The 14117-nt window shown below is 34.7% G+C and overlaps 1 protein-coding gene and 1 pseudogene across 2 annotated transcripts; one reads left to right on the forward strand and one right to left on the reverse strand.

Annotated features, from left to right (window-relative positions):
• Positions 1 to 5223: 5223 nt before the first annotated feature.
• Positions 5224 to 8845, forward strand: LOC143568125 (NADPH--cytochrome P450 reductase 2-like; annotated as a pseudogene). Its single transcript, XR_013141524.1, has 16 exons — positions 5224 to 5456; positions 5546 to 5605; positions 5684 to 5760; positions 5879 to 5936; positions 6006 to 6089; positions 6219 to 6255; positions 6342 to 6411; positions 6485 to 6661; positions 6759 to 6851; positions 6927 to 7236; positions 7322 to 7473; positions 7560 to 7656; positions 7745 to 7972; positions 8059 to 8181; positions 8260 to 8373; positions 8679 to 8845. The product of XR_013141524.1 is annotated as an NADPH--cytochrome P450 reductase 2-like (transcript).
• A 1045-nt stretch (positions 8846 to 9890) lies between these two features.
• On the reverse strand, positions 9891 to 12719 carry LOC143568126 ((DL)-glycerol-3-phosphatase 2-like). Its single transcript, XM_077054359.1, has 6 exons — positions 12551 to 12719; positions 10769 to 10993; positions 10632 to 10692; positions 10403 to 10550; positions 10228 to 10307; positions 9891 to 10155 (listed from the first exon to the last, which is right to left on the reverse strand). Exons 1-6 carry the CDS (start codon positions 12717 to 12719, stop codon positions 10017 to 10019), a joined length of 822 nt encoding a protein of 273 aa, XP_076910474.1. The 3' UTR covers positions 9891 to 10016.
• Between the last annotated feature and the right edge of the window lie 1398 nt (positions 12720 to 14117).

Here is a 14117-nt window from a genome sequence, read left to right on the forward strand (position 1 = left end):
GTATAATAAATAACTACCATCACATTAGGCCCGGGTTTTAAAATTGTCAAAGTGAATTTTAATCCCGTCCCTATTTTTTTTATTTGATAAAATTTTAAACATTGAGGACAATGTTTGCCTCAAATGTGGGGATGGGGGAGAAATTGAAAATTTAAAAGTTTAATGTTCTTTGAATTAAGATTTCTTGCATAATAAATGGAAAATGATAGAAAAATCAGGGATTATTTTTCAAACTTATTATATAATATGAGATAAATAAAACGGGAACGCACTTAATTTGGGATGTGTCGGTAGGCTCAGCCTTGAGAATGAAAGGATAATTTGGTTGTAGACTTAATTGAACTTTAAATGCTTGATTTTTAGTGGGAAACGCCTTCAGGGTTTTGTTTGTTTAGCTAAGCCTATGTAAGGACTGGAATGAAAGATTATGCCATACTCAAGCCTTTTTATTAGATTTGATCACCAAAAATAAATTTTAATATGAATAGTCTATAGTACAATGGTTGGATAGGCTTAGCGTTAGAGTATGCTAGATGGCTTGTGATATAAACATAAATGAAAATACTACTAGTTAAGTGGCTAACACTTCATAGGCGTATGGTTTTATATCCTTAAATCCTGTATTGATGGGATGCTCCGGGGTTCGGAGATCATGGGTCGGTATGCGGTTTATCATCTGGGTATGCGTAAATCCTAAGTGGATTTATGTATATTAAATAAGCTTAAAAAGAGCAAACCCGCAGTTTATCTGCCAATTCATAAGTCATTAAACATGATCACAAAAAGTGCTTTAAAAGTACAAATTCACTACTGGCTTGATCATCCACGCTGTTAGTCATATGGGGTCCCCGTGCTCGCGTCTCATTACCATTAAGAAACGGACCACACGGGACACGCCATATGTAAGCCCTACAGATGAATTCGTGTCTACTCACGTATGGTGATGGACTTCGGGGTATTGCTTAATAACGGGGGTATGCCATGTAGTGGGGCTATTTACTAATTGGTTACCTAATTGCACCTTAATCGTATCTAATGGCCATTTTGGTAGATTTTAATGCTTAAATTTAGGTTTTGGTTCGATAAAAATATCCAAGATTGTCTTAGCTATTACATATGGGCTTGAAAAATTGTTCAAATATGCAAAATTTTGATCGTCTAATTTTAAGGTTTAAGTCAAGTTAGAGTGGTCTGTTTCGGCAAAACTATAATGAAGCATGGTAAGGCGGCTTCAGGGCTTTGAGGTGTGGGTTCCATTTTAATCATATGAACTAATAAAACTATCACACCGTATTTTTCCCGGTAAGTATTGAGGCATGGGTTTAAGTGGACAACAATATCGGCAATCGCGGTTTTTGTGTTCCTTGTGCTTAATTAAGATAATCTAAGAAGTATTTTGTAAGAATGATCTCTGATTCTGATTCCATTGCAAAATCTTTTTCGGGATGAAAAAGGAAAAGTGTGGGGATGTGATGGTTGGGTAAAAATTAGTTAATTTGAGTTAAATAAGTGAATGAACATTGGTACTTCAAGAGTTGTTATGTGTTTTCAGGGACTTGGAAGTTATGGAGCTTATCGAGGATATTTACAAGATTGGAATGAAGATCTAGAAGTGAGAGATTGGAAGTGCACTCATCACAAGGCATTAAAAAGAAGAAAAAATGATTTTTGTGATATTGCATCTTCCCGATACGCGAAGATGCAAGAGGAACAACTTCGCGATACGCGAAGTTGCAGAAACCAGGCCTGACTATTTTGTCCTTCGCGATACGCGAAAAAGCAAGCCAGATCATCTTCGCGATACGCGAAGATGCTTAAGTCGGCAAAAGTTAGGGTTTTTCACTGTATAAACGATTTTTCGACCCTATTAGAGAGATCACGACTTCCAGAGGCAGAAGAGGTGTTCTAAGATGACTTTCATCCATCCCGAAGCTTCTGGTTCCATCATTGATCACATGTTCATCAAGATAAGTGTTTTAATCGATATGTTGATGCTCGGCTAAGTTCCCGTGTTCATTCTAGGCTAGGTTTTTGTGTATTTTAACTTCTGACCAGATTCATATGCTTAATGTTTAAAAGCTTGATTGAGTTATTGCTTTGGTCTTGCTTAATTCTTGCTTGATTATTTAAACAATTTGTGTTTGGGATTATTAATTAATGCATCACTTGTTTGGTTTTGTTCATCAACACTTAGGGTTAGGCTCTTGTGTCATTGAACTATTAATCATCAAATACTGTCTCTTAATTGGTCTTAACAAACATAAGTTGGTAATTAGGTAAACCGAGTTCAATTGTGTCATCAATTCAGTTAGGGTATCGTTTGTCATCACAATCAAACTACTAGGTTTAGTAATTATTGCGTAATCAAGATAAGTGAATCTGGGATTAAATTGAATGTCACATTAACCGAACCTAGAATGAATACTTTTATTAATATTGTCTACAAAGCTTTTCTAAGTAATCGTTTAGTTTAATTAATCTTTTCTAAAAACCGCTTGACATCGTTTGTCCGCCTTAGTTTAAAATTTAATTTAGTAATATTAAATTAGCACTTTCCTTGAGTCCCTGTGGAGACGACCTTACTTACCCGTACTTGTTATAGGTATTTAAGTCTTTTTAATTGATTGTTTGAGTAGATCGTGACAGCCTACGTCTGGTATGACGAATGGTGGCTTAAATGGGTTTATATAGTGATTAACCTTAATTTTCTTTGGATTAAGGCGATTCGCGTGGCGCGAACAGAAAAAGGGCTGTCATTCGCGTGGCGCGAACAGGAAATGGGCTGTTAGTCGGGTATGGAAGCATAAGCACCAGTCCTTCGCATCGCACGAAGGACAAAAACTTCGCTGACTCATTTTCTTTTCTTTATTCTGCCTCGTGATGCGTGCACTCCCATTTCCGCACTTCTAAGTCTTCATTCCAAGCTCGTAAATCAACCCCATAAGTCTTCATATCGTCCAATGCCCTGAAACACATAACGATGCTTGAAGTACCAATGTTCATTCATTTATTTAACTAATTATAACCAATTAATATCTAATACTACCTAACTTGTACCCAACCATCAGAAACAATTCCTAAAAATTAAAAAAAAACCTCCAATAAACTAAATCAATGTGTTAGGAACAACTTTTATTTAGAAAGTTTGTTCAGATTCGAACCCGAGATTAAATAACACAGTCATTCTTCTAAAAAGGTACAGATATGCGCACTAATTAGTTTGACCACTATGTAGTCATAAAAATGAATTAAAATGCAAATAAAACTTCCTTAGAACCACAACTCAATGAATTTAGTCATGGCATTTGGTCTTTCACCATTTCAATTATTATGACAAAGTTATGGCTCAACCTTTATTGTCCAAGAATTCTGTCAATCCTGAATCATTACAATTAGTAATGTCCTTTGCACTTTGAAATGGTTTTTGATGGAAATAAATTATAAGCCATTTGATGGGGTGATGGATACATCATATAAAGAATATGTATCATCAAACCCTTATGGTTATTGTATCAAAAGAAAATCAAATTAAAACATAAAGTTACAAGGAATGTAAGAACTTTTGTTATGGTGTGACTATTAAAGATCATCTTTCAACCTTTAGTTCTTTGTCTCCTCTACAACACACACCATGGTGTATAGATTATATGGGATCCTTGGCATGAATATATGATGACTTTGCAACCATGTAAATGAAGAAGATGAACAAGAATTAAAAAAACCTTGAAGATAGTACAACTAGTGTTACACAACAACTTGATTACCTTAATTTTTGACAAAATAGTAACAAGAAAAATCAAGAAGATGGAGATGAGAGAGGGAGATAGAAAATAAATTCTTCTTTGAATTTCAAAGAATAATAATAATGGAAAAAGAAAAAGAGAGGATGATAGTCTCATATAAATAACAAGATTTGAATAGGCTAACTTAGAAAAGTTTGTTTTGTAAAAGGTTGTAAAACTTGGAGAAGGGGAAAGGGGGTGGGGTGAACGGTTTTGGGGGAGTTTTGAGTTGAATTATATTGTATTTTTAACATATGGGAAGGAACATTTGCTACAATAATTAATTAGATATAGTACTTAGGTTAGTTATATGTTTAAAGGTCCATGTAACAATTTATTGTGTTATAAAATAAAGAAAACACATTTATGAGTTATAACTTATTATGTATAGGCAAAATACATATATATAACTTATTAGGGACTCCAAATATTGAGTTAGGTCATACGAGTTTTCAAGCGTTTTAACTACGTAAAAACAGTATAAGTAATGATGTGAGGTAACAATTTTTGATTCATCAAAATTTGAGAATATGTTAGCATAGTAAATATGATATAATGTTAATATCATGATTAAAACATAGACATCCAACATTTTATTGATTAAAACGGTTTCAATCACATTGAAAACTACAACGGGTTGGTTTTCGGGTTTGAAAATTAACTGTTAAAACATAGATATCACATGGACCTGGCAGTGGCGGAGGAATCCGACCTCGGTTCAGAACATTGATGAATTATGCAGGTGCCTTGATTTGATTTCTAAGATCTCGTTTACAAATGGTCCGGATAAATGGTTATGGTATGGTTTTGATGGTGAGTTAAAACTTTGAGACGGGAAATAGATATTGCAGAGCATCAAGTTGTTGGGTCTTCTTTTTGGTTGAAATGGGTAAAGTATACAAGCAAAAGTTCATAACTCAATTCAGAAAGTGGTGTAAGTTTAATTTTGTTAATTTCTCATTATAATTATCCTTTTATATTGCATTGTAATTATCCTTGTATTACTTGGGTCTTTGCTTCTTGTAATGGTTCTTTTAATTTTTATTGATATTGGTTTTTCAAAAATTAAAAAAAATTAAGTTGGATCAAAGAGAATCGTCTTGTTGTCATACATTGTAATTATTACTCGGAAAGTAGTCTAACACATTGCATGTAACTATGTAAGTGATGATATATTCGGGATACGAGAGAAATGTCGTTAAAACTTTAAATCCATTATCTATTTCCTACGTATTTATTTAGTTTAATAGAAGTATTAAAAATGAAAGGTAATAATAAATTAATAAATAAATAAGCATGGTTAAAACCGAGTTAGTAAGTTTGACCATGAGTCTGGTCTGGCGAGAGAGAGACTAACAAACTAAACTAAACTAAACTAAACTAAACTTGATTCAACAAATTTCTCTCTTTCTCTCTCTCTAGATCAACTCAATCGTCAACGATGCCGCCGGCGTTGACTATGCTCTTGGAGAACCATGACCTGCTGCTCATACTCACCACCTCAGCTGCCCTGCTGCTAGGCTGCTTTGTTTATCTGGTGCTGACTAGATCCAAGTCCAGTAAGCAAGTCGACCGCCCAAGCGCCACGTGGAGCCTGAGGAGGTGGATGACGGTAAGAAGAAGGTCACGATTTTCTTCGGAACTCAAACCGGAACCGCTGAAGGCTTCGCTAAGGTTAATATCATATATTTAGCTTCTATTTCAAATTTAGGTTTAAAGTTTTATTTTTTTAAAAATTGGATTTGACCTCTTTTCTTTTGCAGGCTCTTTTTTAAGAGGCGAAAGCAAGATACGAAAAGGCTGTGTTTAAAGTGGTTGATCTGGTAAGCGTTGACTTTAATTCTACGAATTGATTATGGATTTATGATAATAAGTAATAGTTGAATGGATTGATTTTACAGGATGATTATGCTGCTGATGACGATGAGTATGCGGAGAAGCTAAAGAAGGAGACTTATTCTTTCTTCTTCCTCGCTACGTAAGCTTCTTTCTTTCGTGTTTGTTTGACTTTTTTTTAGATTGCAGATCCAATTCGGTAAGATCTGTTTAGAGCTAGTAGCTGGTGAATGAATTTTGTGTGGTGTTTTGTTGTGTAGATATGGAGACGGTGAGCCGACGGATAATGCTGCAAGGTTTTATAAATGGTTTACTGAGGTAGATTACAACTGTTGTGGATTGAAGTTATGTGTTTAAGATCTAGGGTTTGATTTGGAATTTGTGTAGGGAGATGAGAAAGGCGTTTGGCTTGAGAAACTTAACTATGGTGTGTTTGGTCTTGGTAACAGACAGTATGAGCATTTTAACAAGGTAAATGATGATAATAAATCATGAATATGATGCTGCCGTCTTGATGATTGTGTTTAAGCTTGGCTAGCTATATCAACGGGTTTGTTAAACTAATTTGTGAGTTCCTGTTATTGTGTGTTGTGGATGCAGATTGCAAAAGTGGTTGATGATGGCCTCGCAGAGCAGGGTATGTTTATTTGCATACTATTTTGTCCAACATCAGTTCATATTGATTTTCATTTATCTAATGTTTATGGTTTTTAACATTTTCAGGTGCAAAGCGTTTTGTTCCCGTTGGCCTAGGAGATGATGATCAATCAATTGAAGATGATTTTACTGCATGGTACACTAAGAATGATAATATATTGTTAAAAAAATGTGAATTTATATAACATTTTATCGTTGTTCTTCTTCAGGAAAGAGTTAGTGTGGCCCGAGTTAGATCTGTTGCTTCGTGATGAAGATGACAAAACCGCTGCTACTCCTTACACAGCTGCCATTCCTGAATATCGGGTCGTGTTTCATGACAAACCTTCTGAAGATCATAGTCAAACTAATGGCCATGCTGTTCATGATGCTCAACATCCATGCAGGTATTATAGCGAATGCTTATAACTTGACGTTATGCTCTAACCTAATCACATATTCTTATCTATATGACCTAACTTGTAATTCTAATCTGTTTTAAAGATCCGATGTGGCTGTTAAAAAAGAGCTTCATACCCCCGAATCCGATCGCTCCTGCACTCATCTTGAATTTGACATAGCTCACACTGGACTATCGTAAGTTATTAACTGTTACAATATTATTATTCCCAATTTAACTGCTAAATGTTTAAAATTTTGTTTACGTTTTAGATATGAAACCGGGGATCATGTTGGAGTATACTGTGAAAACCTAACTGAAGTAGTGGAGGAAGCTGAGAGACTGATTGGATTACCAGCAGATACTTATTTCTCTCTACACACAGATAATGAAGATGGAACACCACTCGGTGGGCCCACATTACAACCGCCTTTCCCTCCTTGCACACTAAGAAAAGCGTTGACCAATTATGCTGATCTGTTGTCTTCTCCAAAAAAGTCAACTTTGCTTGCTCTAGCTGCTCATGCTTCTGATCCCACTGAAGCTGATCGACTTAGATTCCTTGCATCTCGGGAGGGCAAGGTTTGTAGTTTCCTTCATATCATTATTTCATCATCACTTGTTAACTTGATGTTCTTTATTATTGATTTATTATATTCTTGTTTAGGATGAATATGCTGACTGGATTGTTGCAAAGCAAAGAAGTCTTCTTGAAGTCATGGAAGCTTTCCCGTCAGCCCGGCCTCCGCTCGGGGTTTTCTTTGCTGCTATTGCTCCACGTTTGCAGCCTCGATACTACTCTATTTCATCTTCTCCAAAGTGAGTAAATTTATATATTTCAATCTATATGCTAAAAAGATTACTCAAATTATTTTCATGTGGTTTATGAATTATTTTTATTACAGGATGTCACCCAACAGGATTCATGTTACTTGTGCATTAGTTTATGAGAAAACTCCTGCCGGCCGTATCCACAAGGGAATCTGTTCAACCTGGATGAAGGTATTTCAACTGGTTTTAAAATTTTGAAAATTTTAATAAAAATATTAATTTGTTGACTAACTTTGATGGTTTAATTTAATTATTTCAGAATGCTGTGCCCTTGACCGAAAGTCAAGATTGCAGTTGGGCACCCATTTTTGTTAGAACATCTAACTTTAGACTTCCAGCCGACCCGAAAGTCCCGGTTATCATGATTGGCCCGGGAACTGGATTGGCTCCGTTTAGAGGCTTTCTTCAAGAAAGATTAGCTCTCAAGGAATCTGGAACCGAACTCGGGTCGTCTATTTTGTTCTTTGGTTGTAGAAACCGTAAAGTGGTAATTTCATACATTAAACTATGAACATTTTATTCCTTTTAGCATTAGATCTTAACTTGTATAATCTGCTTTTCGAAAATAATTAGGATTTCATATATGAGAATGAACTGAAAAACTTTGTGGAGGATGGTGCGTTATCTGAGCTTGATGTTGCTTTCTCGCGTGAAGGTCCAGCTAAAGAATATGTGCAACATAAAATGACCCAAAAGGTAAAAAAAGAATGAGAAACTATAATTTATGTAAGTCCTCTTTTTATTAAGTAATATTAATTGTTATGGGACTTGCAGGCTTCGGATCTATGGAACATGCTTTCCGAGGGAGCATACTTATATGTTTGTGGTGATGCTAAAGGCATGGCTAAAGATGTACACCGCACCCTTCACACCATTGTGCAAGAACAGGTACCATACATTTGTCTTTATTTCCATTAATATCTTTTTTGTTTTGTATTATAATGGCAATTATTAGGAATGGGCTAATGTTGACTAATCAGATTTTAGATGTGCAAAGTTGACTTTTTTGGTTTCAATTATGTCAACAAGCCCGACAAATTGGAAAACAAAGAATGTGGAAATTTGAAGTCCTAAATTACTTCTATGTGACTGCATAAATAGTGAATCAAGATTAAAGAAAATTAGAATCTGTTTATTATTATTATTTTATACAGTTTATGGGTTAAACATGATCGGTGTGTAATTTGTTACAGGGAAGTATGGACTCGTCTAAAGCGGAGCTGTACGTGAAGAATCTACAAATGTCAGGAAGATACCTCCGTGATGTCTGGTAATCAGTCTAATGAATAAAAGCAAAATAAAGAAGAGAGGGGAATTTATGAACAACTATAATTTTGATCCTTTATAGTCAGTCAGTCAGAATTTGGAATTCTTTTTCTACATATTCTTTTCTTGTAATTTATAAGGCTAAATATAGCTAGTTACTTATGTAATGTTATACAAATATTGTTTATTGTTTATCCAAGTGGTTATCATGTTATTTCAAGAAATTAAACAATAATAATTATTATTATATACACAGGAAAGAGAGAAAATAAAACGATTTATGCACCAAAGTTAGAGAAGTCTGCCCGTATAAAAAGCATATTACTGTATCTTAAATGAATATGCCTTAACAGAATTATTGATTCTTCAAATTATATTTTGATCTAACAAAACAACAATGAAACTAATTAACATTTTTGTAATACAGAATTTATGTTAGTGAAGTCTATTTTATGTTACTGTGTTGATCATATTTTGAATATATAAAGCTTTGTGTTATCTTTTTTTAATATATAAAACTTTATGCTTAATGTCTGTTCAGTAAAGTAAATATTTACAATATGAAAGGGAATCGATTTATGTAATCACTCTTATATAACTCGTTCAAGAAACTCGAAACTTACAATTGCCTGTCACCACCACCATTAATATATGGGTCCATAGTTTCATTTTGTTACTAATTCATCAGAAGAGTGACCACGTACCTTACCAGTGTTACGACGAAAGTGCAAACGCTTTACTTGCACGGTTTTTCTTCCTTGCCCATCAAGACACTTAGATGAGATACAAGAGTAGCCGAAAACCCAAACAGTTCAACACAACTCAAAAAACATTTGGCATATCACATCATTTCTAATGCTTAATTGCTTATAAGTTCTAAACTTATTGGAAGGTGATTTTCTCTAAAAGTTATTTAGTGAAAATTGATGTCTTCTTGAATTTTTCATTCTTAAGAACTCTTGAATTAAACAACTGTCCAAAGAAGTCAAAAGTGAGACAAAACATCATAGGAGAACCAAATTATCAACGCACGTTCACATACTTACCAACAACATGAGTCGGGCTTTGAAAATCATCAAAAATAGCGTCATATTTTCCCTTTTTGACAATCATATCATAGCAACGTACTTAAAAGTTCACCTCATGGTTTATGAATGTCAAATAAACGAAAGTGTCAGCCAGCAAACAATACTGCCCACTGTATCCAACAATAAAATATGATACAACAATAACTAAGAAACAATTTCAATCACCTTAAACACGCGCTAGGTTGACTTTGTCGCATCAGTAAACGGAGGAAGACTCCATTCAGCCGGGTCAAAATCTAACAATGAATTCAAAACCTTATCTGCAGTTTCATGAAAAGAGCTATCCAGTCTCGGATCTGGAACCATGACCACAGACCTGCATTGTAATTATATATTCGGGGTTAACGTATCATCATAATTTCTTCATTAAAAAAAATTAAGCACTTACATTGCAGCATTCTTAGCTGCAAGAACTCCCGAGGGTGCATCTTCAAAAACAAGAATCTTAGAAGGATGTACTGGTTCACCCTGTTTCATCCACATCATTTGAAGCAAGTTTGTCAACTAAATTATTATTATTGTTTTAATAAAAAAAATACCAACAGTTTTGGAAATAGATTTACCTCAAATCTTCTGGCAGCTGCAAGAAATATATCAGGTGATGGCTTCCCTTGTTTAACTTCCGGATCATCTCCCATCACAATATGATGCATCAAAGAAAATATTTCACCGTGTCTTTGTGTTTTCAGTGCAAAGTGTCGTTTATGAGTGCTGCAATTGCATATACGGTCAATTTTAATGATTGTTTAAACTTTTAAATCTAATATTTTGTCATTCATACATATGGCATACCCTGTTGCAACACAAATTGGGACTCCTGAGGCGTGCAGATGTTTGATTAAACGGCTTGCACCTACAATTGGCGAATGAAAATTTAATATATATTGAACTGTGATACTGATTTTAATTCATAGTGAAGAATATGACACCTGGCATGAGTTCACTTGTGGGAAACATTTCCTCAAGCATAGATTCGCGTTCGATTAGAAAGTCTTCGGCGGTGAGTGAATCGCTAATTCCAGTTTCTTCAACGAACACGCGTGCAGCCTCTATTGCTTTTTTTCCCATCATCTTTGCCTTTAGTGACCAATCAAATGTTTTGTTGAATCTTGAAAGTATAATCTCTTGAACTTCTGTATAGAACTTCTCAGTATCTGCCAACACAGCATTCTGTATTATTCTTTTTGATATCTAAAACATTAAGATGCTCACTTGTTCGTTTTAACCTCATTGTTCGTTAAACTAAATAGTAGTGTTGTGTGGTTTACCTGCTAAATGAACAACAATCTGGATGATAATAAATGAGCATTTTAGCCTTTACTACTGAATAACCTTACCTGTTTGATGGGTGTTTAAAGAGCAATGATAAGCTCCTACTTGTGTGCCAAAAAACCTTTCTAAGAATGTGACGATCAGTTGATGACACATAATGAAATCAAGAGAGTAGATGAGGAGAGAGAGTAAAAAAGCGGACATGTGTCATCATCGTATTTTTAGGAGGATGACTTTAAGGATGAGAATACCAGCTGCAGATTTATGATTTTTTTAAAGAGTAGTTTAAATAACACGTTCATATAAATTTCAGTAATACAAACTTTTATGATATTATGACGTTTCCAGTTTTGGATTAAGTCGGAAAAAAAAACGCCCTTAGTTTTTTAGTCAGTCTTAGTGTCTGTTGTGACTACAAAATTGATTTCTACACAGTAATGTTAGTGAAAAGTTTGTACTAATTACTAAACATGAACTCATGTACCTTTGATGTCATCTTAAGTTTTAGGGTCCCTTGATGTATCTTATCTTGATACATCAACTAACTTCCAACAAATTGCCATGGACTTCTTCTACACATATGAGATGACACCAATTGTAAACGAGTTCATGTTTAGTAATTAATACAAACTTTTCACTAACATTACTGTGTAGAAATCAATTTTGTAGTCACAGCAGACACTAAGACTGACTAAAAAACTAAGGGTGTTTTTTTTTTCGACTTAATCCAAAACTGGAAACGTCATAATATCATAAAAGTTTGTATTACTGAAATTTATTTGAATGTGTTATTTAAACTACTCTTTAATAAAATCATAAATCTGCAGTTGGTATTCTCATACTTAAAAGTCATCCTCCTAAAAATACGATGATGACTGATGACACATGTCCACTTACTCTCTTGATTTCATTTTGTGTCATCAACTCAACATCATATTCTTAGAAAGATGTTTGGGCACACGAGTAGGAGCTTATATCATTGATCTTTAAACCCCCGTCAAACAGCTATAGTTTATTCAGTAGTAAAGGTTAAAATGCTCATTTACTATCATTCAGACTGTTGTTCATTTGGCAGGCACAATACTACTATTTAGTTTAACGAACAAGTGAGCATCTCAAAGTAAAAGCTATAATTTAAGATCTAATCAACCAGCATTGTGCTCATTTATGAGGAAAATGTTTGTGAGAATTCGTATCAAAACTATATGAAATAGATTTTGTGAAGACCTAACTTCGACCTAAAATCAGAATGCTTTGTAGTAATAATGCAAAAAAGCTGATTAAAATTTGAATAGCATTGGTTCTAGCAATGAGGCTTTAATTTACAAACTGTAGCAATGAAAATTACAAGTGGCGATTAATAGATCTGAATATACGAGACAAATGATAAAGTAACAAATAAGTTTGTTTGATTGAATGAAATGAAGGTAGCAACTAACCGAGCAAAAGGCCGTCCATGTCAAAGATGACGTGAGTAATTGACTTGGCAGCCGGATTAGCCATTTTTGCCGTCGATTGAAACTGATACCGGAGCTTTGTTGCGGTGGATGTACGCGTATTAGTAACTAAACCCAAGATTTGCCAGTAGTTACTAGCTTTTAAAATCATGTCCATATTCTCGTTTTAAATATTAAGAAATCATAATCCATTTGATAAATGTTTGGAAGATGCTCTCTTCAATTTGCTTGTTTCGATTGTAAACAAGCTGCTCCATTCGGTTCGGTTTGTAAACGAGCCAAGCAACGAGCAAGACCTCACTCGGTACAGCTTGACCCGTGAATCAAGCCTATTTATAGGCAATAAGTAAAATTTCACTCGTGTAATGAAAAATTAAATCAAGCATTTCCTCTTTTTCTTTTATCGTTATTCTTTTTTGTTACACCGAGCATCTTTTACACTCAGGTTTTGTTATGAATCTCTTTCTTTTAATCAATACACTAAAAAATTGCATTGAAATTATTTTATGAAATACAAATTTTATTTATATTTGATTATTTGTATCAAACTAATTTTTCTATCCGACGGGGGCAGTTGGCAAAACCCCATCACTGAATCATGGGCGTTGGTAAAACCCAATGGTTACGACGATTAGTCGACACGAATTCGGTCAATATCGGTTGCGTTCGTTACGATATAGACACGATTGGTAAAATTTGAGCATTAAAACCCAAAATATTAATTCGTCAAATTAACATATAAAAACATTAACATATAATAAAACAAAATATTAAAGACGATGTTTATTTGGTTGGCAAACCCGGTTAGTGGTAAAACCTAAGCGTTGCCGGTCTCGAGCATTGAGGCGATAACTTGACACGAATTCAATCGTTTTGATTATGTACGTTACGGTACCAGAACTAAAAAACGAAAAAAAATATAAAAATTGAGGTGGAATAACGACCATTTTAAAAAAAAATTGGGGGGGGAGAGGTCTCGGTCGGTAAACTTACGCATTGGTAAAACCCGAGCGTTATCAGTCATGGGCTTTAAATAAAGCCATGAGTTTGCATGAACTCGGTCAATTTCTTTCAGGTTTGTTATGATGTCGGAACTAAAACAAAAAAATTGTCATTTGGTCGGTTTCTATTACATTTATTATGGTAACTAAACTAAAAAATCGTCAACCAATACGGTGCCGTCAAGTGGCCCAATAGGCCATTTGCGGCACTAAAGTTCTTCTTTATATATATACTAGCGTTACACCCGGCGCAACCGCGCCGGGACAGGTCGGTAAAACCCGAGCAGTGGTAAAACCCAAGAGTTGTCGGTCCCCAGACATTGAGGCGGTAGGTGGACACAAATTCGATCGATTTCGGTTACGTGCGTTATGGTATCGGAACTAAAACTCGAGCATCGATAAAACCTAAAAGTTGTCAATCCTCGGTGTAGAGGTAGTGAGTCTACGCCAATTCGGTCGGTCTCAATTACATTTGTTACGGTGTCATACTTAAACAAAAATAAATACCAAAACAAATTTAGCATTCGATTGGTTTTTGTTACGTTCAT

The sequence above is a fragment of the Bidens hawaiensis genome, unplaced genomic scaffold (genome assembly GCF_021521415.1).
Source record: "Bidens hawaiensis isolate Kalapana, Puna unplaced genomic scaffold, B.hawaiensis_p1.1 tig00023812_1, whole genome shotgun sequence".
Classification (NCBI taxonomy): domain Eukaryota; kingdom Viridiplantae; phylum Streptophyta; class Magnoliopsida; order Asterales; family Asteraceae; genus Bidens; species Bidens hawaiensis.